General features: G+C 35.2%; 1 protein-coding gene across 1 annotated transcript in view; it reads left to right on the top strand.

Moving 5' to 3' along the window:
- AGMO (alkylglycerol monooxygenase) overlaps positions 1 to 27197 on the top strand; it is a 328631-nt gene that overhangs the window by 112792 nt on the left and 188642 nt on the right. Inside the window, exon 5 of the mRNA XM_030857150.2 lies at positions 9585 to 9680. Coding sequence (XP_030713010.1) covers positions 9585 to 9680 — 96 coding nt within the window. The remainder of the gene's footprint in view (positions 1 to 9584; positions 9681 to 27197) is intronic.

The following is a 27197-nucleotide window of genomic DNA, read 5'->3' as shown; positions in this document are numbered from 1 at the left end:
TGTTAACAATACAGAGTCTGGGGGTAGCAGGGGAGGTAATGTGGCAACTTCCTATATTATCTTTGCAACCCTTTTGCAAGTATAAATCTATTATAAAATAAATAGTTCATTAAAAGATAGAGCTACATGTCCATACCTGCATTTTCAAACTCAGAGCCACTGTAGATCATATACCAACTCTAGAAAAAAACAACTTAGATCTAGCCATTAGCAATAGACATTGATTCCTGGAACCCCCTAGAGTATCATAAAGAACAATGATTCAGCCATGCAGTTGTTAAACTGGCTGTTGTTCTAAAGTAGCTATGTTTCCATTCTTAATGTCTCAATCCAACACTCATTTTCCAAAATGTCAGCTCTGAACAAGCTAAACTCCTTCATTGCTGTTAGAAAGGAACCTCATAGAGTCCTTATCACAGGCAGAGCTGGTCTAAACCTGATCCAACCTGTTTCCAATCTCATCTTCCACCCTCCCCCATTGTCACCCCATCCAGTTTAACAATTAATTTTCAATTCTCTAAATCTACCATGACACAATGCCTTGATATTTTATTGAACATACAGTTATCTCTGCCTAGAAAGTTATTTATGCTTTACCTCTGATTGTTATATCCTTCAAGATTCATTTCTCTTTTACAGCCACCTTCCTAACTTCCCCAGGTCACTTTTTTTTTTTCTTTCTGTCCTCCCATAAAGCCTTGCATATTCTATTATAATACTTATTTGCATTGTTGTCTTTCACACCAGCATGTAAACTTTGAAGGAAATGAACCTACTTCTATTTTTTCACTGTTACATACTTAGCATGTATAAAGTGCCTCATGCAGTCAGTGCTTAATAAATGCACATAATATGAATGAATGAAACAAAAAGTTTAATAGTTGTCAAAGAAATTATTTTTCTGAGTTACCTAGGGTAAGACCAGTGTGTGAAATAATTTAAATCTGTCAGTCATTTAAATGTTTATGATCTAACAGATCCTCAAAAAATTAGAGCACAGCGTGAGTAACTTAATTATTTTTTGGAATAAAATATATTTTAACATATTTGCATGACATATGAAGCTATTGAATGGGAAATAGTACACTATCTACATTTCAGTAGGTGAGTATTTCTTTTAAAAGCAGTAAAAAATGATAAACAGTTAGTTTAAATGACTGGGTTATGTAATTTTTTTTTAAGCTCTATAGTATCTGTCAGAGGTACTTGTTTTTTAGGTTGGTATTATCAATATTACAAGAATTAGTAAAATATGTTTAGAGCATATTAGCAATCTAAAAATAAGTAAATTTTAACCAGTATCAGAGGAAAGGCATACAGTTAAAATACCAATTTGTGAAAACGTTTATATCTGTAAGTTAGGGAATATGTAAATGTATGATGATATTATTTTTGAGCATAATAATTTCAAAATACATATTAATTTCATTGAGGAAACAGTAGAGAACAACTCACTTGGAAGAAAGAAGTCTGGGTTCCAGCCTTAGATCAGTTATTAGCTAGATTTGCCACACTGAACCAATTAAGTAATGTTTGAATCTCAGTGATTTTGAACATGAAATTAGGCATTAATATTTGCTCTGCCTTCTCATATTGTTATTGGAAGATCACCTTAAATAATGTGTGTAAATTCTTTAAATTCTTTGAACTATATGAAGTATGATTCACATGTATAATATTGTTTTTATATTACACATAAAACCGCAGAGGAACTTTTAGTGAAATCTCAGATCTTTTTATTATGACACACTCTCTGCCAAACTACATAAGCAAAGACTATTTTTCAATATATGGGAGTTGGAGTTATATAAAGATAAATGCAAACAAATAAAGACACAAAAAACTAACAACTTTGATGTAATGCAGTCAAATGCAGTGGGGATAAAATTCTCACAACTCTTATGTCACAGAAGGAAAACATGCCTTGAGCCTCCCATGAAGTAAAAAAAAAACAAAACTTCTCTCAGGACCTTGCCTCAGAACTCCAAGGTATCCCTTCACCACCCTCAACCTCCATTCAAGGACATTAGTAAGACAAAGTTTATGTTCATACATTAAATAAAAGAAGCACTTTGCCAGTTTGTGTGTTGACCAGTTTTAGATCCTTGATTCTAGCACAGATCAGCAAAATGGAACTATTCTGGTGCTTACCAAGCCATTTTGAAATTTGGTAAAAATAAAATTTTCCCCTGATTTTTGATATTTTTCTTTACAGAAATCTGATAGTCACTTGTAGTCCTTATAATGAAAGATAAATAAGGGTATCATAGTGAAGACCTCTACATAAAACAGCATTATCTTATTGGCCTTTAAAAAAAATGTTCAAGTGGCTAAAACACTCCCTTTACATGTTATTTTTCTTGTTTTGAGAAAGGCATCCACTCCTGTTTTTTTCTATATACACTTTTGACTGACAGAGGTCTTCATGGTGGCAGAGGTTGGGGATATGAAGAGAAGTAAGACATGAGCTTTTGTTCTTAAGGTGATTGCTTTCCTTGGAGGGATTCAATCAAGTCTACAGCCATTGTAATACAAATTGTTAAGGATTTAGAGAGAGATGTCTGCTCTGAGAACCAAGGAGGGTCACGTGAAGCACCACAGAAGAAACGAGGCTTGAGCCCAATCTGTAAGAAGAAAAAAATTTTGCCATGAATATGGTTATAAGTGGAACATTATGTAGAAGGAGAATGTCTGTGAAAACACGAAGTTATGAACAAATATGATAAACGTAGGGAATGGCAAGTAACATGTATGGTATGCGTATTATTTTCTTAGAACTGCCCTAACAAAGTACCAAAAACTGTGACTTAGAACACCTGAAGTGCATTGTCTCACAGTTCTGGAGGCTAGAAATCTAAGATCAAGGTATCGGCAGGATTGGTTCCTTCTGAGGGCTGTGAGGAAGCATCAGATCCACAGCTTCTTGTGGTTTGCTGGCAGTTTTTGGTGTTCCTAGTGTTGTAGATGTATCACTCCGATTGCTGCCTCCCTCTTCACTGAAGTTCCTCCTGGGTTCATGTCTGTCTCTGTGTCCAAATCTTCCCTTTTTAGGGGACATAATTCAACCCATCACGGTATGAGTATGGCTAGAATACAGGATGTATAAGAAGGCGGAATGGGGAAAAGGGGAAATGGCTAAGAGCACAGAAATGGGAACAGAAGGGTGGGCCCAGATTTCTTAAAGAAGACTTTCTAAGTGGAAACACAAGCACTTTCTCCAAACATCACAATTTAAGTAGATGTGTTTTAAGGATGGAGATGGGTACTCTACCTGCAATCAGAGGAATTGGATGTCTGTCATTGCTAATCACAGACTTAAGGAATTATTCAATCTTTAGTTTCTCAATTCTCAAGGAAAATGTCTGTAAAGTATTACAGAAATAAACAAGAATCATAGAAGTGCAGCTATTAGGTTAAACTACTTTATTAAAATAAAGTAGACATGAATCTGGAGCTCAAAAGATTTTTTAAAAAATATTTCTTTCAAAGTAATTATACCCTTGAGCTTCAACCATTTTGCTTACAGCTTATTCATGGACAGCTCTCCTCTGTCAACCCCTGCTTTTTCTCCCAACTTGTCATTCCTCGTGGCTTTCCTTCCTACTTCATCTAACCTAAGATGCTTAATGCCCATGACGCTAGCAAGTACAGGCTACCTCCTTCTGCTACATCTGCCCTTAAGTCCCCAAGCCTTGCTTGAATCTGGTCACTCACCTGCTTCACTGCCACACCCAGCTTGCTGAGCGCCATGGGTGTCCTCCATCACCAGCTGGGAGTTTGGTGCCCCTCCACGAATGGCTTTGAAACCCAAATGAGCTGTCAGTGCTGCTAACCAAGCCATAAACATGAGCCTCTCCCCTACCTGGGAGAAGGCTTTCTAAAATTCCTCAGTCTCCTCAAGATCTTTCCACTGCTGCCCCTGTTTGTCAGCCAATAAATGAATTTAAAACTTCACAGAGAAATTAGTTTTTCTGGTTTTCCCTCTCTATATTTCTGTTCAGATATTTTCATTAAGATTTGTGAATTCACAGGTACATATACTTAAAAAAAATATTTTTCATTTAATTTAATTAAAAACATTTTATATTATATTGGAGTATAGTTGATTAACAATGTTGTGTTTGTTTCAGGCATACAGCAAAGTGATTCAGTTATACATATACATGTATCTATTCTTTTTCAAGTTCTTTTCCCATTTAGGTTCATAGATAACCAACAAGGACCTACTGCATATCCTTTACCTCTAGTTTTGCAGAAAATGTTCACCTCTCTTCAGTAGGTCTAATCCTTAGATTGGTGACATTGGTCCTACTGTGTTCCTCTGTTGGACTTTGTCCTGTCAATGACTCCTGGCATTTGTCCCTCTTCCTCTCAACTGGCTCCTTCTGAATATACCATAAATATATTCATGTCTCTCACATTAAAACACACACACACACACACACACACACACACACACACACACACAATATCTCCTCCCTCATCCATATGTTCTATTCAAGAAATACCTCCAGCTCTCTCCTTCCTTGTTCTTGGAGAAAGAGAGAAGTAAATCAAACCTACCTCTGTTTCATCACCTCCTTTGAATGATTCTTCAACTTACTGAGGTTTGCATTCCAGGCCTACTGCTCCACTGATCCATAGCTGCAAATCCAGTGTCGTTTTTTAGTTCAGTTGATATTTTCGGGACATATTTGCTTCCTCAACAGCTTTCTTGGAATATTCCTCAAGGGCTTCAACACAGTATACCCTAAGATGAACTTAATAAATCTACTCTTCCTCCTGTTCATCATCTTGGTGAACAACATCACCCTTCACACAAGCCAGGTATCTGGGTGTCTTCTAATTCTCCTCTGTTTCTCTCATTTCCTATGTTTAAATAGTTACCAAATTCATTGGTCTCTTGTATATATTCTGCCTCTCCATTCCCATGGCTGCTGCTGTGGTGAATGTGCATGATTTTTTACTGGGCTATACAAATAGGATTTCATACCACTTTTATATTTCTTACAAGCTTAAAAATCACACGTTAACTACTCCCTCCTGGCCTAGGATAAATCCAATCTCCTTAGAATGGCATTAAAGTGCTCCCTCTCTGGTTTGACCAATGTCTAAATTATCTTTTGTTTTTGTTTGGCTGTGGTGAGCCACAGATTCCCCAGAGCCTTCCTGATGAAAGCTATACATTGTTTCTTTAGAAAATCACACATTTCCCCCATACATACAAGTTCACACTTTATTATAGTCCTATCCAGGGGGTTCACAGACTCCTTAAGATCTATCCATGAATTCCATGGTTCCCCCCAATCTCTTGCCCTTTCTCTAATGGCTTCTGCAGTGCCAGAATACTCACGGTTCCCCCTCAAGGCCATGTTGCTTTTTCCTTCATGATGCTTCCTCATACCACCCCTGCCTGCCCCATTTACTTGATGAACAGAATAAAACCCACTCATCTCCTTCCCATTAGCCTAAGGTCACCTCTAGACCTATCTTTATTCTCTCCTCACACATACAGATTTGTGTTGTTTCTCTCCTTCATGACCCTATTATATATGACCTCTATCAAAAGATAATAAAATAACCTAAGGTAGATAGTGTAATTTAAGGCAAAAGAGCCTTGGAGTCAGAATAACATGGGTTTGAATGCACGGTAGAAATGGATATATTCGGGAAACAGTATAATATCCTCTGGCCCAGGTACTAAGAGTTTAAGTTTGAGGAAGGAGAAATTTCTTCTGACAAATTAGTACCATCTGAAGCTTTATGATGCAAGTGGCATTTAAACCAATTTTTAAAACTGTGTAGGATTTGGAAGTAGAGAAGAAGAAAAGAATTCTCAGAACTAGTTGACATTTACTAAGCTGATTTCAATTTTAGAAATTGGAACCTTAATTGTATCATTAGACTCTTTTTATAGTATTATATTAATCACAAGAAATTAATTTTAATATGATTCATGTGACTTACTCCCTGACATATATCTTTATTTCTTATTAGAAATGTTATTTTTTGTAATTTATGTTGAGTTCATTTTTCTAATTGTAAGTTCATCATTATATTTACTGATTTGTAAGATTTGAGACATTGTTTCATCAATTTTTAAAAATTGAAGTATAGTTGATTTATAATGTTTCAGGTGTATAGCAAAGTGATTCAGTTAAATATACATATGTGTATATATACATATGAGTATATATATATATATATATATCCACATATATAATACTTTTCCACATTCTTCCCCATTATAGGTTATTACAAGATATCGAATATAGTTCCCTGTGCTAAAGTAGATCCTTGTTGTTTATCTAATTTATATATAGTAGTGTGTATCTGTTAATCCCAATATCTCAATTTATCCAAACCCCCTCCCCCCTTTCCCTTTGGTAATTATGTTTTTTCCATGCCTATGAAGTCGATTTCTGTTTTGTAAATAAATTCATTTGTATCACATTTTTTGTTCCACATATAAGTGATATCATATATTTATCTTTCTCTGTCTGATTTACTTTACTTAGTATGATAATCTCTAGGTCCATCCATGTTGCTGCCAATGGCATTATTTCATTCTTTTTTAATGGCTGAGTAATATTGCATTGTATCAAGATACCACATCTTCTTTATCCATTCATCTGTCGATGGACATTTAGGTTGCTTCCATGTCTTGGCTATTGTAAATAGTGCTGCTGTGAACATTGAGGTGTATGGATCTTTCAAATTAAAGTTCTCTTCAGCTGTATGCCCAGGAGTGGGATTGCCGGATCATATGGTAACTATTTTTACTTTTTAAGGAACCTCCATACTGTTCTCCACAGTGGCTGCACCACTTTACATTCCCACCAACAGAGTAGGAGGGTTCCCTTTTCTCCACACCCTCTCCAGCACTGATTATTTTTAGAGTTTTTTATGATGGTCATTCTAAGCGGTGTGAGGCCGTACCTCATTGTAGTTTTGATTTGCATTTCTCTAATAATTAGAAATGTTGAGCATCTTTTCAGGTGCCTGTTGGCCATCTGGATGTCTTCTTTGGAGAAATGTCTGTTTCTTCCCATTTTTTGATTTGATTTTTTTTCGACATTGAGCTGTTTGTATATTTTTGAAATTAAGCCCTTGGCAGTAGCATCATTTGCAAAGATTTTCTTCCATTCCATATGTTATCTTTTTGTTTATGGTTTCCTTTGCTCTGCAAAAGCTTTTAAGTTTAATTAGGTCCCATTGTTTATTTTTGCTTTTGTTTCCATTACTCTAGGAGATGTATTCAAAAAAATATTGCTGCAATTTATGTCAAAGAGTGTTCTGCCTATGTTTTTCTCTAGGAATTTTATAGTATCAAGTCTTACATTTGGGTCATTAATCCATTTGAAGATTATTTTTGTATATGGTGTTAGAAAATGTTCTAATTTGATTCTTTTACATGTAGCTGTCCAGTTTTCCCAGTACCAGTTATTGAAGAGACTGTCTTTTCTCCATTATATATTCTTGCCTTCTTTGTCATAGATTAATTGACTGTAAGTGTGTGGGTTTATTTCTGGACTTTCTAACCTGTTCCATTGATCTATGTGTTTGGTTTTGTGCCAGTACCATACCGTTTTGATTACTGTTGTTTTGTAGTATAGTCTGAAGTCAGGCAGCATGGTTCCTCCAGCTCCGTTCTTCTTTATCAAGCTTGTTTTGGCTATTTGGGGTCTTTTGTGCTTCCATGCAAATTTAAAAACTTTTTGTTCCAGTTCTGTGAAAAATACCATTCATAATTTGATAAAGATTGCATTGAATCTGTATATTGCCTTGGGTAATATGGTCATATTAGAATACTGATTCTTCCAATTCAACAACATGGTTCATCAAATACGTTTTTAGGAAATCTTATGGGAAATTCCTTAAGAAAGTGTTCTATGGGCTAACAGGCTTGTGGTTTGTACTAGCATGATAAAGTCTCTGAGAATTTCTATGGTAAGGAAAGTTCACTTGCCTTACTCAACTCTTCACAGTTTATCTGATGATAGAACACCCTTTTCCATAATAGCTGTTGTTATCTCAAAGGACTATTTCTTCACACTTTGAGGAATTATAATGAACTATAAATAGTCATCTTGTATGAACTCTTTTTCTAGAGAGAACTATTTATTAAGCATCAAGATAAGTTTGGTCTATATTTTTATTTACATCTCAAAGTTTCCAAAATATTCCTTAACTTAAAATACTTAAATCATTGGTCATACATGTGTTTCAAATATTTTTTTCACTTATTGTAAGAGAACTATATTAATATATTCTCAAATCAAATCACAATATTAGAGATTTTTTGGAACTAAAAAGATGGCTAGATTTCAGATGGTCTTCTCCTTCACCAGTCATTTGAGGAAACTGGAGCCTAGAGAAGTTTAAGAAATTTGTAAATATTGCAGAGCCATTCTGTAGTAGAATGAAGGCTTAAAAGGGAATGTCTTGAGTAAGAGCCCAGTGTTCTTTTGTTGTTCACTAATCTAATCCATTGTTTAATAATGAATTTATAAATAATGCAACTGATCCTGTTGTGATGACAGCTGAGATTTTTCATGACTTAAAGTTCGAAACAAAAACTATAAGAATTTATGGAAATGTCTGATTTCAAATATATCCTCATTACTAAACGTTGTTGAAATGATATTTGTCCTAATTGGGAACAAAAGCTTTAAAATAATTCAGAAATAAAATTGTAGTATTCTGAAAGCATGTTTTTAAAATATCTCATCTTTTGGAAATATTAACTTTATAAACCCCAAAATGTAAAGTTGAAGTCTGATTCTTTTTCTTCCTATTTTGTTGTTTAGTTTTTCATTTAATAAAAAGTTTTCTTACAACATGAAACCACTCTTGGGGATCAAAGTCATTGGGAGAACACAGCAGATTGTGCTTACTCGTTGATTCTAACCAGTGGTTTACGAATAAGTTGTTTTCCCAAGGCAGAGGCATTTCCGTCTGTTAGGAAATAGGGACCTTCAAAACTTGTTTCCACAATGGCACAGTATCATAGCTCCTTCTTTACTAACTTTGAAAAAAAATCAGGAGATATTGTCAACCACAAAATAATATAAGTAAAATTTAAGAGGGAAAATGTATTCTTTCCCCTTCTCATATGAAGTGACTGTCTTTTACTATAATTGCATTTCGTTACTCAGAATGCCATAATAATACAGTGTTTAGGAGCTGTCAAGGTATAAAGGCACATGCTCCTACATTTCTTTTACTTAAAGAAAGTGTGTATTTTTGTATATATTAAAAAACCTCTTTACTTCCAGGAAATACACCCAACCTTTTCAAGATTAAGGAAATAACGTACATTGTATGCTTTGTTAAGAAGACAATATTAAATGTGAAATAGAAGTCCAGTGGACTTAGCTCCAACATGTCTATAACTTTATCATCATGTGGAAAAATTAATGTTGCAAGGTCAAACACGGCAATAAAATGTACAGAATAAGATATATTTGCTAAAAATAAGGCATATTTGCTGAAGGATAGACTCAAAATATTGAATCATTAGTGATAGTATATGTTATGTTGAGAAGTCCTATGTGCAAATTTATAATGTTTTAATCTTTCAGATATTCTACTCTCCACTGGCCCTCTTCATACCACCTTCAGTCTATGCTGTTCATCTTCAGTTCAATCTCCTCTACCAGTTTTGGATCCACACAAAGGTAATTTTTTTTCTTAAGTTTTATACTTAAATAGCCTAAAGCAATGTCCTAGAAATCCACTAGCAGCTGATTTATTGTGTAAGAAAAACCTTTGTTTGCCTTCTTTAAGGAGAAACATGTGTTCATTTTTATTCCTTTTTACTGAATATATATTGCAACGTTTATAAGAAGCAATGAGGCCAGTTGGTCTCAATTAAATAAAATAATTTTTGAACTGTTAAGTACCAAAATGTTTTAATACTGTACTCAATACAATATCTTCCTGTATTACAGTTTATTAAACATAAAGATGTTGAAATTCATTTCAATTTAGAGATATAAATTTATATATGTATATATTTGTGAATATTTTGTTTATATATTTAATATATACTAGTTATAATAATTTATATGTATAATATAATTTCTTGTTATATAATGAACAGTATTTAATTATATAAGATATATAATGTTTATACATTTTTATTTATATATACATATATATATCAATCGGTGGAAACTGCTTGAAAACTCCTTGAAAAACATTTAATGCTTAAAGAAATTATCTAAATATCTTTTGATTGGAAACCTTTCTCTAGTTTTAGAGTTTAGGTTTTATTTAAAGAGTGTCCAATAAGTTTTTTCTTCCACAAAAGTGAACAAATATAATTTCTTGGGTCTTCTGTGGTATTTCAAATTGTCAGACTTGAATGTTTGCAGATAGATCATTAAGCAACTGATTGTTTTATGAACTATCATATTGATCTGGTTGTTAAATACCAAAAATCACAGACCCTGAAAAGTTCTTACTTATGCGCATTAGAACGCTTTCAAGCTTTTGGTATTTATCGGAAGCCTTTTGAAGTTCTAGAGGAAGCATGCTGACAGGTGTTGCAACTGGTTGAACAGTACCACAAATCACAGCTGCATTAGATGCCAAAGCTTGATACAACAAAGTGCACTATTTCATTAATCTGCAGTATTTCATGCTACTGATTTACTTGGAATAAAGACTGTTACCATGACTTTGGATGTATGTGGCATTATTTGAAGATCTGTCATGAAATAGTATTGCGTTTTATGGTAGCTGACATACATCAAACAGTCAATACTACAACCATCTGAAAGAGTTGTTGAGGCCAGTTCTGACTCTAGAGGTCAAAGACAAATTTGTTTAAATCAGTGGAGGGAAGCTTTCTGATGATTTACATGGAGGGGTTAAAGGAGAAATACATTTTTATAGCAGCTCTGCTCCACATCATGCCATGTGTTGGGTCTGGTATTAGTCTGGATACAGAATAATGGTGCCTAAGTAACTTTCGCCTTTTCCTGTGGCCCTCCGAGAAGTCCATGAGCCAGGGCTTGAGTTCTATCCTAAGAAGTAAATGGGGAGTAGAGGAAAGCCAGTGGTTAGACATTTCTTTTAAGCTCAGAAGCTCCATGTGGCTTCATTCTAACTTGAAAGCAATGCATTAGAGCCTCTCACTTGTGTTGTGCTTTAGACTTTTGCAAGTACTGTACGCGTATAGTTACTACAGTTCAGTGGCACAGAAGGAAGAGCATACCTTCTGAAATTAAGGTTTGATTCTTGGAATTTTAAATTATACATTAGCTGTGAGTACATTTCTAAAATTTTTACAGCTGTGTACTTAATTGCATTAATTATTCTAGACAGCATACTACCATTTGTTTACTAATAACAGAACCACTCAGGAAGTAGAGCCAAGAGATTTGTAGCAGTGGCTGCTTCTGGAGAGAGGAGCAAGTGATATAAAGAACTGGAGTGAGGAGAAGACTTAACCTTTTTAAAAGAAAAAAATATATATTATCATGCTTTTGCCCTACTTTTTAGAGATTAATACATATTAGATTAAGAAATAACAAATAAAAACTGAAAACAGTGGCCTTCAGCCTAGAAAAATACCCACTTTGTGACTCTAAAATATGTTAGCCCCTTTAGGCCACTTTGGCACTGTTTAATTTCAGGCATCATACTTGGGTCTCCATTCACAGAAACAATATATGAGCCATAGATGTGGCAGTGTTGACCAAAGAGCCCTGTACATACCTGGATGGAGGTTTGATTTCTTAGAGTTATTTCACTTCTGCTGACATCCATAAAATCACTTTTCATTGAGGGGAATCTGGCCTAAAGGAAGTACGATTTTCTAAAAGTGAAGAAAAGTTCACTTCAATCAGATGAGGATAAGAGGAAGAAAAAAACTAACAACATGGTTTTGAAAGATTGTAAATGAGAGATAAAGTAGGTCATATAACGAACTAAAGAGTTTATAACGAAATTTTCTGCTTAGTTTTGAGTTACTTCAATGAAGAAACAATAGCATCTATCTCTTCCTTTTTTTGAAAGTTACAAAACATTCTGCTTAAAACTGTACACTGTTGCTTAATTTTTATGACAATGTTTTTGTTCACTCATCTAAAGTGTCTGCAGTTCATAGTCAATTATACACTTTTCTTGTGAGTTTGCTAAATGTAATTAGAAAAATATTTATTTAATACATGTTTTAAACTTAGTAACTATGGAATATTGGAATTATTTTTTAAGATATTAGATGATATTTGGGTGTCAGCTGATTTAGATAATACAGTAACGGTAGTAACTTTATCTGTTACCTTTGGTTTAACTTAAATTTGCTATCATATTGTTCATATACATATCAGATGATGCTTGAGCAGAGAAATATAAAAATAATTACTTGGTATTGAAGATTTGAACCATATAATTCAATGACTTTTATAGTGTTAAACTGAAGCTTCTACATGGAACATTATTTTCAGTTACAAACATGAGTGATCTGTTTATGTACTAATATGGACGGATCTCCAAATAAATCAAGTTATGTAACAGGGTATAGTGTATACTAATATTTATATGTTAAAAAAGAAAACAACTCTATGTTTTATATGTTCCCATATGCCTAAAATGACTCTAGAAATACACGTGGGTAGCCAACTGTTTTCCCAGGGGAGGGATATTTGGGATGGCTGGCAGATAAGATTACAATGAAATGTTAACATTAATTTTACCTAGTCTAATGTGGGTTAAGAGCTATCTTTTGTTGGTAATACTTCCCTAATAACTAATGATGTTGAACAGTATTACATGTATTTATTGGACACTGATACATTTGCTTTAACTAACTGTTCAAACTCTTATTTTTTATTAAATAATTGTTTGCCTAATTGATTTGTTGAAATTCTTTATAGATTCTAGATATAAATCAATGTCAAATATATGTATTTTAAATATGTTCCCTCAGCTTGTAGCATACCTTTTTATTTTCTTCCTGATGACTTTTCATGAAAAGAAATATTAAATTTTGAAGATTAACTTATCATTTAAAAATTTTATGGTTACTTTCGTTGTATTTTCTCTAAGAAATATTTGACTATCACAAACTTTCAAATAAATTATCTTAGGATTTCTTTTGGAAGTTTTTGAACTTTAATTTTCTCTTTGGGTCTGTAATATTGGAACAAATTTTTGTGAATGGCATTTGGTAGGGGTCAAAATTCATTATCTCTATGCACACATCCTCTTACTCCAGGACTATTTGTTGTGGAGACTTTCTTTTATCCATTGAGTTATTTGGGTTCTTTGTTGAAAAGAAATTGACCATATATGTGGTTGAATCTAATTTTAGTCTTCTCTTTCATTGATTTGTTTGTCTCCTCTCATACAAATCCCCACTTTATAGATTACTGTTTGTACAGGTTGTAAACTAAAATTCTCTAGGATGTCTCCCATGTGTGATTTTATGGCCTTTTATTTCTTTCTTTCCTGTATTTATGTTATTTATTTACTTTCCTTGCTTTATTGGTTAGAGTTCACAGACAGTGTATTTTAAATCAAATTTTGGAAAAAAATTCTGGCATTATTTCCTTAAAGATTATATCTATACCTTTCTCTCTTTCCTCTCTTGGGACTCTAAATACATGTTTATTAGACTACTTGATGTTGACTCACAGATCAATAATGCTCCATAATTTTTAAATTTTCACTTTTTTTTTCTTATTTAGATTGGATGATTTCGATTAATTTGTCTTCACGTTTGTTTACCCTTTCACTTGCTCTTAAGAATCTGCTTTTAAGCCCACTAGGTGGATTTCTCACATCAGATATTATGCTTTAAGTTTTAGAATTTTTATTTCTCTGCTGAAATTGTCACCTATTATGACTATCTTTTCCTTTAAGTCTTAATTATAATAATTATGCTTAAATTCTGGTTTGCTAATTCCAACATCTGAGTCAGGTGCAAGTCATTTGCACTTCAATTGGCTTTTTTTCCCCCTCAATATGGATCACTTTTTTTCTCTTCTTTGTATATTTAGTAAATTATTACTAGCCAATCTTTATGGAAAACTTGTTGTAGAGACTCTAGATTCTATCATGTTTCTCTGACCATTTATTTTTTATTGTAGGAGGCAGCAAAATAATTAGCTAACTGTCTTGTGTTTTTGGAGGCTTTGATGTACACTTTGATAGGACATCCATCTTTTAGTACTGTCTTTAGTCCTAGGGCATATACCTTATCTTTGGTGGTCTTTAATATTAGGACAAGGCCTGTCTTGTGTTGTTTTTGTTTTATTTTTTAGGGTTCTTTTCTTTAATTAATTAATTTATTTGTTTTCATTTTTGGCTGTGTTGGGTCTTCATTGCTGTGCACGGGCTTTCTCTAGTTGGTGGGAAGCAGGAGCTATTCTTCATTGTGGTGTGCAGGCTTCTCACTGTCGTGGCTTCTCGTGTTATGGATCATGGGCTCTAGGCACAGGGGCTTCAATAGTTGTGGCACATGGGCTCAGTAGTTGTGGCTCATGGACAGTAGAGTGCAGGCTCAGTAGTTGTGGCGCACGGGCTTAGTTGCCCCACTGCATGTGGGATCTTCCTTGGCCAGGGATCAAACCCGTGTCCCCAAAAGTGAGAGAGTGGCATGGACATATATACACTACCAAACGTAAAATAGATAGCTAGTGGGAAGTAGCCTCATAGCACAGGGAGATCAGCTAGGTGGTTTGTGACCACCTAGAGAGGTGGGTTAGGGAGGGTGGGAGGGAGGTAGACGCAAGAGGGAAGAGATATGGGAACATATGTATATGTATAACTGATTCACTTTGTTATAAAGCAGAAACTAACACACCCTTGTAAAGCAATTATACTCCAATAAAGATGTTAAAAAACAAAAACAAACAAACAAAAAAAACGTGTCCCCTACACTGGCAGGCGGATTCTTAACCACTGTGCCACAAGGGAAGCCCTTTTTTTTTAAATTATCACCCTTCATTTTTTTTTTATTTTTTTAACATCTTTATTGGAGTATAATTGCCTTACCTGTTATGTTAGTTTCTGCTGTATAACAAAGTGAGTCAGCTATATGTATACATATATCCCCATATCCCCTCCCTCTTGCATCTCCCTCCCACCCTCCCTATCCCACCCCTCTAGGTGGTCACAGAGCACCGAGCTGATCTCCCTGTGCTATGCAGCTGCTTCCCATTAGCTATCTGTTTTACATTTGGTAGTGTATATATATCAGTGCTACTCTCCAACTTCGTCCCAGCTTACCCTTCCCCGCCCCGTGTCCTGAAGTCCATTCTCTACGTCTGCATCTTTATTCCTGTCCTGCCGCTAGGTTCATCAGAACCATTATTTTTTTTTAGATTCCATATATATGTGTTGGCATATAGTATTTGTTTTTCTCTTTCTGACTTACTTTACTCTGTATGACAGACTCTAGGTCCATCTACCTCACTACAAATAGTTCAATTTCATTTCTTTTTATGGCTGAGTAATATTCCATTGTATATATGTGCCACATCTTTATCCATTCATCTGTTGATGGACACTTAGGTTGCTTCCATGTCCTGGCTATTGTAAATAGTGCTTCAGTGAACATTGTGGAACATGTCTCTTTTTGAATTATGGTTTTCTCAGGGTATATGCCCAGTAGTGGGATTGCTGGGTCATATGGTAGTTCTATTTTTAGTTTTTTAAGGAACCTCCGTATTGTTCTCCATAGTGGCTGTATCAATTTACATTCCCTCCAACAGTGCAAGAGGATTCCCTCTTCTCGACACCCTTTCCAGCATTTACTGTTTATAGATCTTTTGATGATGGCCATTCAGACCAGTGTGAGGTGATACCTCACTGTAGTTTTGATTTGCATTCTGTAATGATTAGTGATGTTGAGCATCCTTTCATGTGTTTGTTGGCAATCTTTATATCTTCTTTTGAGAAATGTCTATTTATATCTTCTGCCCATTTATGGATTGGGTTGTTTGTTTTTTTGATATTCAGCTGCATGAGCTGCTTGTATATTTTGGATATTAACCCTTTGTCTGTTGTTTCGTTTACAAATACTTTCTCCCATTCTGAGGGCTGTCTTTTCGTCTTGTTTATGGTTTCCTTGACTGTGCAAAAGCTTTTAAGTTTCATTAGGTCCCATTTGTTTATTTTTGTTTTTATTTCCATTTCTCTAGGAGGCGGGTCTAAAAGATTCTTACTGTGATTTATGTCCTAGAGTGTTCTGCCTATTTTTTCCTCTAAGAGTTTTATAGTGCCTGGCCTTACATTTAGGTCTTTAATCCAGTTTGAGTTTATTTTTGTATAAGGTGTTAGGGAGTGTTCTAATTTCATTCTTTTACATGTAGCTGTCCAGTTTTCCCAGCACCACTTATTGAAGAGGCTGTCTTTTCTCCATTGTATATTTTTGCCTCCTTTTAAAAGATAAGGTGACCATATGTGTGTGGATTTATCTCTGGGCTTTCTGTCCTTTTCCATAGATCTATATTTCTGTTTTTGTACCAGTACCATACTGTCTTGATTACTGTAGCTTTGTAGTAGTCTGAAGTCCGGGAGCCTGATTCTTCCAGCTCCGTTTTTCTTTCTCACAATTGCTTTGGTTATTTGGGGTCTTTTGTGTTTCCATAAAAATTGTGAAACTTTTTGTTCTAGTTCTGTGAAAAATGCCATTGATAGTTTGATAGGGATTGCACTGAATCTGTAGATTGCTTTAGGTAGTATAGTCATTTTCACAATGTTGATTCTTCCAGTCCGAGATCATGGTATGATCTCCATCTGTTTGTATCATCTGTAATTTCTTTTATCAGTGTCTTATAGTTTTCTGCATACAGGTCTTTTGTCTCCTTAGGTAGGTTTATTCCTAGGTATTTTATTCTTTTTTTTGCATTGGTAAATGGGAGTGTTTCCTTAATGTCTCTTTCAGATTGTTCATAATTAGTGTATAGGAATGCAAGAGATTTCTGTGCATTACTTTTTTATCCTGCTACTTTACCAAATTCATTGATTAGCTCTAGTAGTTCTCTGGTAGCATCTTTAGGATTCTCTATGCGTAGTATCATGTCATCTGCAAACAGTGACAGCTTTACTTCTTCTTTTCCGATTTGGATTCCTTTTATTTCCTTTTCTTCTCTGATTGCTGTGGCTAAAACTTCCAAAACTATGTTGAATAAGAGTGGTGAGAGTGAGCAACCTTGTCTTTTCCTGATCTTAGTGGAAATGGTTTCAGTTTTTCACCATTGAGGATGATGTTGGCTGTGGGTTTGTCATATATGGCCTTTATTATATTGAGGAAAGTTCCCTCTATGCCTACTTTCTGCAGGGTTTTTATCATAAATGGGTGTTGAATTTTGTCAAAAGCTTTTTCCGCATCTGTTGAGATGATCATATGGTTTTTCTCCTTCAATTTGTTAATATGGTGTATCACATTGATTGATTTGCGTATATTGAAGAATGTTTGCATTCCTGGAATAAACTCCACTTGATCATGGTGTATGATCCTTTTAATGTGCTGTTGGATTCTGTTTGCTAGTATTTTGTTGAGGATTTTTGCATCTATGTTCATCAGTGATATTGGCCTTAGTTTTCTTTCTTTGTGACATCCTTGTCTGGTTTTGGTATCAGGGTGATGGTGGCCTCGTAGAATCAGTTTGGGTATTTTACTCCCTCTGCTATATTTTGGAATAGTTTGAGAAGGATAGGTGCTAGCTCTTCTCTAAATGTTTGATAGAATTTGCCTGTGAAGCCACCTGGTCCTGGGCTTTTGTTTGTTGGAAGATTTTTAATCACAGTCTCAATTTCAGTGCTTGTGATTGGTCTGTTTATATTTTCTCTTTCTTCCTGGTTCAGTCTCGGAAGGTTGTGCTTTTCTAACAATTTGTCCATTTCTTCCAGGTTGTCCATTTTACTGACATATAGTTGCTTGTAATAATCTCTCATGATCCTTTGTATTTCTGCAGTGTCAGTTGTTACTTCTTTTTCATTTCTAATTCTGTTGATTTCAGTCTTCTCCCTTTTTTTCTTGATGAGTCTAGCTGATGGTTTATCAATTTTTTTATCTTCTCAAAGAACTAGATTTTAGTTTTATTGATCATTGGATTGTTTCCTTCATTTTATTTATTTCTGATCTGATCTTTATGATTTCTTTCCTTCTGCTAACTTTGTGGGTTTTTTGTCCATCTTTCTCTAACTGCTTTAGGTGTACGGTTAGGTTGTTCATCTGAGATTTTTCTTGTTTCTTGAGACAGGATTGTAATAAACTTCCCTCTTAGAACTGGTTTTGCTGCATCCTATAGGTTTTGGGTCATCATGTTTTCACTGTCATTTGTTTCTAGGTAATTTTTGATTTCCTCTATGATTTCTTCAGTGATCTCTTGGTTATTTGGTAGCATATTGTTTAGCCTCCATGTGTTTATATTTTTTTAGTTTTTTTCCTGCAATTGATATCTTGTCTCAAAGGTTGCGGTTGGAAAAGATACTTTATTAGATTTCAATTTTCTTAAATTTACCAGGGCCTGATTTGTGACCCAAGGTATGATTTAGCCTGGAGAATGTTCCATGTGCATTTGAGAAGAAAGTGTATTCTGTTGCTTTTGGATGGCATGTCCTATAAATATCAATTAAGTGCATCTTGTTTAATGTGTCATTTAAAGCTTGTGTTTCCTCATTTATTTTCAATTTGAATGATCTGTCCATTGGTGAATGTGGGTGTTAAAGTCCCGTACTATTTTTGTGTTACTGTTGATTTCCCCTTTTATGGTTGTTAGCATTTGCCTTATGTATTGAGGTGCTCCTATGTTGGATGCATAAATATTTACAATTGTTATATCTTCTTGGATTGACCCCTTGATCATTATGTAGTGTCCTTCTTTGTCTCTTATAATAGCCTTTATTTTAAAGTCTATTTTGTCTGATATGAGAATTACTGTTCCAGCTTTCCATTTGCATGGAATATCTTTTTCCATCCCCTCACTTTCAGTCTGTACATGTCCCTAGATCTGAATTGGGTCTCTTGTAGACAGCATATATACCAGTCTTGTATTTGTATCCATTCAGCCAGTCTGTGTCTTTTGCTTGGAGCATTTAATCCATTCACATTTAAGGTAATTATCAATATGTATGTTCCTATTACCATTTTCTTAATTGCTTTCAGTTTGGTTTTGTAGGTCTTTTCCTTCCCTTGTGTTTCCTGCCTAGAGAAGTTCCTTTAGTATTTGTTGTAAAGCTGGTTTGGTGGTGCTGAATTCTCTTAACTTTTGCTTGTCTGTAAAAGTTTTGCTTGTGTGTAAAAGTTTTAGTTTCTCCGTCGAATCTGAATGAGATCCTTGCTGGATAGAGTAATCTTGGTTGTAGGTTTTACCCTTTCATCAGTTTAAATATGTCCTGCCACTCCCTTCTGGCTTGCAGAATTGCTGCTGAAAGTCCAGCTGTTAACTTTGTGGTGATTGCCTTGTATGTTTTTTGTTGCCTTTCCCTTGATGCTTTTAGTATTTTTTCTTTGTATTTAATTTTTGAAAGTTTAATTAATATGTGTCTTGACATGTTTCTCCTTGGGTTTATCCTATATGGGACTCTCTGTGCTTCCTGGACTTGATTGACTATTTCCTTTCCCATGTTAGGGAAGTTTTCAACTATCATCTCTTCAAATATTTTCTCTGACCCTTTCTTTTTCTCTTCTTCTTCTGGGACCTGTATAATTTGTATGTTGGTGTATTTAATGTTGTTCCAGATGTGTCTGAGACTGTCCTCAATTCTTTTAATTCTTTTTTCTTTATTCTGCTCTGTGGTAGTTATTTCCACTATTTTATCTTCCAGGTCACTTATCTGTTCTTCTGCCTCATTTATTCTGCTATTGATTCCTTCTAGAGAATTTTTAATTTCATTTATTGTGTTGTTCATCATTGTCTGTTTGCTCTTTAGCTCTTCTATTTCCTTGTTAAACGTTTCTTGTATTTTCTCCATTCTATTTCCAGGATTTTGGATCATCTTTACTATTGTTATTCTGAATTCTTTTTCAGGTAGACTGCCTATTTCCTCTTCATTTGTTTGATCAGGTGGGTTTTTACCTTTCTCCTTCATCTGCTGCATATTTCTCTGTCTTTTAATTTTGCTTAACTTACTGTGTTTGGGGTCTCCTTTTCACAGGCTGCAGGTTCCTTGTTCCGTTGTTTTGGTGTCTGTCCCCAGTGGGTGAGGTTGGTTCAGTGGCTTGTGTAGGCTTCCTGGTGGAGGGGACTGGTGCTTGTGTTCTGGTGGGTGGGGCTGGATCTTGTCTTTCTGGTGGGCAGGGCCACGTCCAGTGGTGTGTTTTGGGGTGTTTGTGAACTTAGTATGATTTTAGGCAGCTAATAGGTGGGGTTGTGTTCCTGTCTTGCTAGGTGATTGGCATGGGGTATCCAGCACTAGAGCTTGCTGGCCGTTGGGTGGACCTGGGTCTTAGTGTTGAGACAGAGATTTCTGGGAGAGCTCTCGCCTATTGATATTATGTGGGGCTAGGAGGTCTCTGGTGGTCCAGTGTCCTGAACTTGGCTCTCCCACCTCAGAGGCTCAGGCCTGACACAAGGCCAGAGCACCAGGGCCCTGTCAGCCACATGGCTGCTAGTGTTGCAGGATCTCCTGCAGAGGTGGGGGGTGGCTGTGGCTCACCACAGGGACAAGGACACTGGCAGCAGAAGTTCTGGGAAGTAGTCCTCGGCAAGAGCCCTCCTGGAGTCCGCCATTAGCCCCACCAAAGAGCATGTAGCCTCCTTTTGTTTGTTTGTTAATGAAATGCATAAGGTGTTTACAGAGCCCCTTTAACTTGGTAGAATATGAATTCTCAGTTTTCTCTTGCCAGTACCAGGTAGCAGTTGAAATTCCTGCTCATTACCCTCGTAACTTTTCAGCAAGTTCCTTAATGTCTTGTCCCATGCATGAATAATATAAGAGTCAGCCAAGACTCTTAATTCAAGATTCAAGTTTGAGGGCAGTATGTGAGCTGATGATGTGGCTCCTCCCCTTGTGGTGCCACAGGATTTCTCCGTTCAATTTGCAGTCACTCTTGCAGTCCCAAAATTTGATCTCTGACTTCTAACCTAGTGGGACCAGCACTTTCTCTTCAAGCTCTACCACCTCCAGCTCCCCTTTTCCTTGCAATCAGGACATGACTTAGTGTGGCCATTCTAGTAGAATCCTACTGTGCAGACTATATCCACCAAGAACAAACATCACTGTTTTGCCATCACTTGCCATCAGTGATCTAGTTGACAAGCTATGAAGAAAACAAATTCTTCTCATCAGCAACACCATAAAATCATGCAGCTGCCCCAATCAGATCTTTTCTCTGTGGATATATTCATGATAGACCTGTACAGTAAGGGTCAGTAGAAATTGGCATACAGGAGAACTGCAGAGTGTAATGTGCACAGTTAGAAAGCATGAGAAACATACAGTGGTATTTTGAAGCAATATAGCTAGTGAGACTATAGAAGCCAGAAGTTTGCAGAAGCCAGGACATATAGAGAAGAATAGGAAAAAGTAATGCGATAGCAGCAAAAACAATAGAGTGGTAGCAGCATGAGCAGAGAATTAGGACACCTGAATTCTTGATGATATAACTAATAAAGTATTTTGCTTATTGCCCTTTTGCATCCAACATTATGCTTCTCATGGAAGTTTGGCAGTGTTTATCTGTTCTTCAAAATCTTATCAGGTCTACTCAAGACCCAGTCATGTGTAAAAATTTAGCTTTCTTTTACCTAGCTATATCTATTTTATTCTATCTTTTTAATAAACCATTGAGAAAGAGTGAAATATGTAATATTTGTGACATAAATTTTAAGTCATAATTGCAGAGAAACGTGTTTATCTCAAGTCTCTGTAGCTGTTGTTTTGCCCTTTGTGTAGGTGGGAAATGTATTGGAATTATTAAGCTAGTCAACAAGTCTTTTTCATTAACAGATTTATATTCATTTTGCATAAAGAAAAGTGACATCTGGGAAGACATTCTTGAATATTTCACATACTATAGTTATTTAAAATTAAATATGAGTATTGTAAACACAATTATTCATCTCAAGTGCTTTTTTTGAAACACAGTAAAAGTAAGAAATACCATTTGCATACTGTAAACTGTGTTTTTCCTTTTGGGGTCTTAGAGATTAAATTACCTGAATTTAAATCCTGACTTCATTTATTGCAATCACTGCAACTTTGTGTGTGTTTATTTTTAATTAAAGTATAGTTGATTTACAATGTTTTGTTAATTTCTGCTGTACAGCAAAGTGATTCAGTTATACATATATATATTCTTTTTCATATTCTTTTCCATTTTGGTTGATCACAGGATATTGAATATAGTTCCCTGTGCTACACCATAGGACCTTGTTGTTTATCCATCCTATGTATCCAAATGTATCCATTTCTCCATCCTTGCAACTGCTAATCCCAAACTCCCAGTACATCCCTCCCCCACCCTGCCTCCATCTTGGCAACCACAGATCTGTTCTCTATGCCTGTGAGTCTGTTTCTATTTCATAGGTAAGTTCATTTATGTCATATTTTAGATTCCACATGTAAATGATATCATATGGTATTTATCTTTCTCTTTCTGACTTACTTCACTTAGTATGATCATCTCTAGGTCCATCCATGTTGCTGCAAATGACATTATTTCCTTCTTTTTTATGGCTGAGTAGTATTCCACTGTATATATGTACCACATCTTCTTTATCCATTCATCTGTTGATGGACATTTAGGTTGTTTCCATGTTTTGGCTGTTGTGGTGTGAATCATCACTGCAACTTTGGACTGTTTACCTTCCTATGCCTCAGTTTCCTCACATGTAAAATAAAAATAGTAACACTACGTAGCATTGTTGTGAGGATTATAAAAGAGTTCATGTTACAATCTGTTGATTAGAACAGTTGGCACATAAAAAGTACTAAAAAATGTTTTCAGTGCTATTATTGTTGATGTTACTATTTCTGCACTCTAGATACCTGTTTTATTGGATGTCACTTACTATTCATTCCTAGCCATCATTATAATTATTTGTGTATATTTTATGACATAATTTTAATATAATACATACTTTAGTATGAATTACTAATAAGAATAAATGCAGTTCGATTTTTTATTTTTTTAAATTTATTATTTATTTATTTATTTTTAATTTTTGGCTGTGTTGGGTCTTTGTTGCTGTGCACGGGCTTTCTCTAGTTGTGGCAAGCAGGGGCTACTGTTCGTTGCGGTGCATAGGCTTCTCATTGTGGTGGCTTCTGTTGTTGTGGAGCATGGGCTCTAGGTGCATGGGCTTCAGTAGTTACAGCATGTGGGCTCAGTAGTTGTGGCATGCGGGCTTTAGGGCCCACAGGCTTAGTAGTTGTGGCACATGGGCTCTAGCGCGCAGGCTCAGTAGATGTGGTGCACAGGCTTAGGTGCTCTGCAGCATGTGGAATCTTCCTGGACCAGGCATTGAACCTGTGTTCCCTGCATTGGCAGGTGGATTCTTAACCACTGCACCACCAGGGAAGTCCCATGCATTTGGATTTTAAACTTGAATAATTAATTAATGCACAAATTTACTTTGGGAAAAAAAATTCATTCTTCACTATAAGAGTTTCAGATTGTTAGCATGAAGTGCATTGATCAGGTTTTTTAATATCTTTTCTTGTGTGATTTAGAAACTAATCAATATAAAAAATTATTAAATTTGCCAAGTTCTGTATATCTTGTTAAATATTTTAATTATTATATCCCACAGACATGCACTGAGTGCCTAGCCTATTACATTCCTACTCTTGCATGTAATAACAAAAACCAAAATTGGGTTAAAGACTGGAATAATGAGATGCAATATTCTGGAAGAAGGAAAAGTATCTGAGCTTGAAAGATATTAAAAAACAGACAAGTTTAGGAGAATAAACAGTTACAGTCATCCCAGGCCAATAATTCTCAGTTACTGATAGTTGTTATTGGCTGAGATATCCCAAGGAAAATATGATTAAATGACGTTTCTGTTTGTCTATTTACTTATTTCATTTTGTGTATCATATACTTAGCCAGCACTCAGTTTTTCAGCATTTTATTAAGTTATTAGATTTATTATTTATTTTAAAATTAAATTTACCTTATTTTATTGCATTATAAAAATGTTTGAAAATATTAAATTTTAAGCATCTTAACAAATATTATCTCATTAAATCTTCAAAGCAACTCTATGAAATACGAATACTATTTCCTCCAATTAAATATACTAAGTAACTTATTCTGGGTGATGTGATTGGTAAATGTGAAAGCTGGGCTTTGTATCCAGTAGTCAGGATCCAGATTCCTTGTTCTCATCCACTACACTATACAGCTTCCCTATAGATGGGTCATTTCTGATCCTAATGTTATAATAAAATAGCTACCATGTATTAAGCACTGAGTATGTGCCAAGCAAAAATTTTTCATTTAATTCCCATAAAATAATTTGAGTCACTAAAGACCAATTAAACTTTTACAGGTTGTAAAGAATGAATGTAAGTTCAAATAACTTCAGTTAATGGAGCTTTATTTTAAGGGGACAACGTATAGAAGTACATGCAGCAGGAAATCATACCAGAAATTTAACAGACAATTTTAGAAAACTGAAATTTTTGTGTTCACTAACTCTGTGAGCAAACACCATCCCTTTTAAAGCTAAGAATATTGAGATTCTACAGTTTATATAAGGTAACATAGCTGGCTCAGAGATAATTTTTTGCCATTACTCACACATCGTACTTCTTCAAACAAAATTTTTATTTGATTACATCTCAGTATAGCATGGCAGAATGCCACAGGGTTCATAAAGAATCAGTATGGTACGGTGAAAAGATCATGGCTATTGGTTACTTGAGACAGAGCTCAGTTGTAATATTACCTATACCAAACTGCTGTGTGAACTTCATACACATCTACTTGTCCCTCTTAAAATTTAATCTATTCTCAGGCTGCTCCTGCTGAAAATTATTTGATGATGTTCCATGGCTTGCTGAGTTAAGTCTAAATTTCTTGCATTTTATGTTTCTCACGCACTGCCTTTCAAATAGATCTCCTGGTATATATCCCATTACTTTCCATTCTGTACAATTCAGTCAAACTAGACCATTTCCATTTCCCAAATACATCTGATATATGATCATTGCAGTGCCTCTCCTTTTTATATTTTCTACATGTTGCTATTCTATACATTTTGCAAGGCCCAACTCAGTTCCCTCTTCTCCATAAAGTGTTTCCTTTATTAAGAGCAAACACATATGTATCTCAGACCATGTGTCAGTCACTATGCTAAGTATTTCACAAGATGTACTTATTTGATTATACAATGTATTTACTAATGCAACCCTGTTGTCCCCATTCAAAATGAAGAAATTGAACTACATAGAGATGAACTTGTTTAATGTTGTTGCAGCTAGTTTATAGTAGATCTGTGGCTCAAAACCTGGTAAACAATTCTCTCTCCTTTCCTCCTTTGAAATCCTGTATCATTGATTTCACATCTCTTGGTAATGTCCCAGTTTGCCTGGTGCAGCCCCAATGTATACCTTTTTTTTTTTCTGGCATAATTTTTACTAGCACACCCTGTCACTCTCTTAAGGTATTCATTGTACACTTGTTGTGTTTTCCTCCTAAACAGCTCTTTCATCTCTCTTCCCCTTTTTGTTTCTACTGCCTCGCCTTAATTTATGCTCTTATCATCTGTTACATAGATGGTTACTACAAAATTCCTTTTTTTTCTTATTCCTGCAGACTCTTTCCTCTCCTATATATTTGCATACAACTGTGGTGATCATTTTAGAACCCAAGCAGTATCAGGGCACACCCAACATGAAACAAACATCAGCAACAGAAGTTTTTAAATGGCTCTCTATTGCCTCCAAGATAGAATCAAACACCTTAAATACATACATAGATTTTAGCAGCCTTACAATATGACCCTGCTTACTCTCCAGTCTCATTCCATTAGTTAGCCTGACCAGCCGGTCCACGCTGCTTTTTGCTCCCTAAGCATGCCCAACACATTTTTTCCCTCTGTATTAGCATAGGCTCTCTCTGTGATACCTTTTTCCCAGACATTCCCCACGATGCAACTCAATTACCACTTCCTCTGGAATGTCACTCTTTCACCTCTTAGTTAAAGTTGAGCGCACTTTTCTTGACACTACCCCGTGTCCTATTTCCATATTGGCAGTTAATGATAAAAAGCATGGGCTCTGTTGGGAGGGCATAAATGAGATAACATATCAGTTGTTGCACATAGGAAGCATCCAGTTAATAATGGTGAAGTTTAATTCTTACACCACTGTATTGTATTTATTGCTTAACTCTGCTTCTCCCATTATTCTCTGAGTTCCTTGATAGCAGAAAGTGTCCCTCATCTATTATGTGAGCATCTATTTACGTGTATGTGTACATATATTATATAAATATATACAAACTTTAATAAAAACAAACACCAGTATTTAAATAGACAATTAACTGTAACTTGCTGATAATAATTATTAGTGTTAGATATTAATAAACATATGTGTGTACGTACTTGTATTTATATCTAGAATATACTTATGCTGGATCTCCCCTAATAGAGTATAAATTTTTGAGGGTGATGATTACATATCTTTCGGAACTTGGGGGAATGAGTAAGTTCTATTTCAAAATATATGCTTTTGAAAGATACTTATTTTAACAAAAATCAACTTTCATGCTTTTTTTCTATCCAGTGCTTATTCCAATAGTACCTAGTATCATAAACCTTTTGTTCTTGAAATAAGTTGAGACATTTCTCAGCACTTGTGCTCTCCTTACTCCCTTACTCTGTTTGACTTCTTCCTGAATTTCCGGTTCCAATTCTCTTTTCTTCTCTCAGTATTCTTCCTTCTTAGAATTTAATTTACTTCACCATTTTTAGGTTGTCTTCAAGTAATTGCATATTTAGTCTATAGCTCTAATACGAATTTTCTTATGGATTTAAGATCTATCTTTTGAATGTTTGACTTAACATATTCATAGGAATATTTGACACCACTCTGAGTCGACATTTCTAAAACGTGTTCCATTTCAGCTCTTCTCACCTCAAGTCAGCTGTTCTTTGTTTCCATTGCTACTTGAAGACAATGTCAAGATCAAATCCTGGTGTCACCTTCAACTCCTTGATCTCTCTAGTAGCCTATACATGTTCTCTCTAGAAGAAATCTTCTGTTCTACAGTTACCTTT

This window comes from Globicephala melas, chromosome 9 (genome assembly GCF_963455315.2).
Source record: "Globicephala melas chromosome 9, mGloMel1.2, whole genome shotgun sequence".
NCBI classification, from domain to species: domain Eukaryota; kingdom Metazoa; phylum Chordata; class Mammalia; order Artiodactyla; family Delphinidae; genus Globicephala; species Globicephala melas.
The sequence above is the reverse complement of the archived record's forward strand: the minus strand, read 5'-3'. Positions and strand labels throughout refer to the sequence as shown.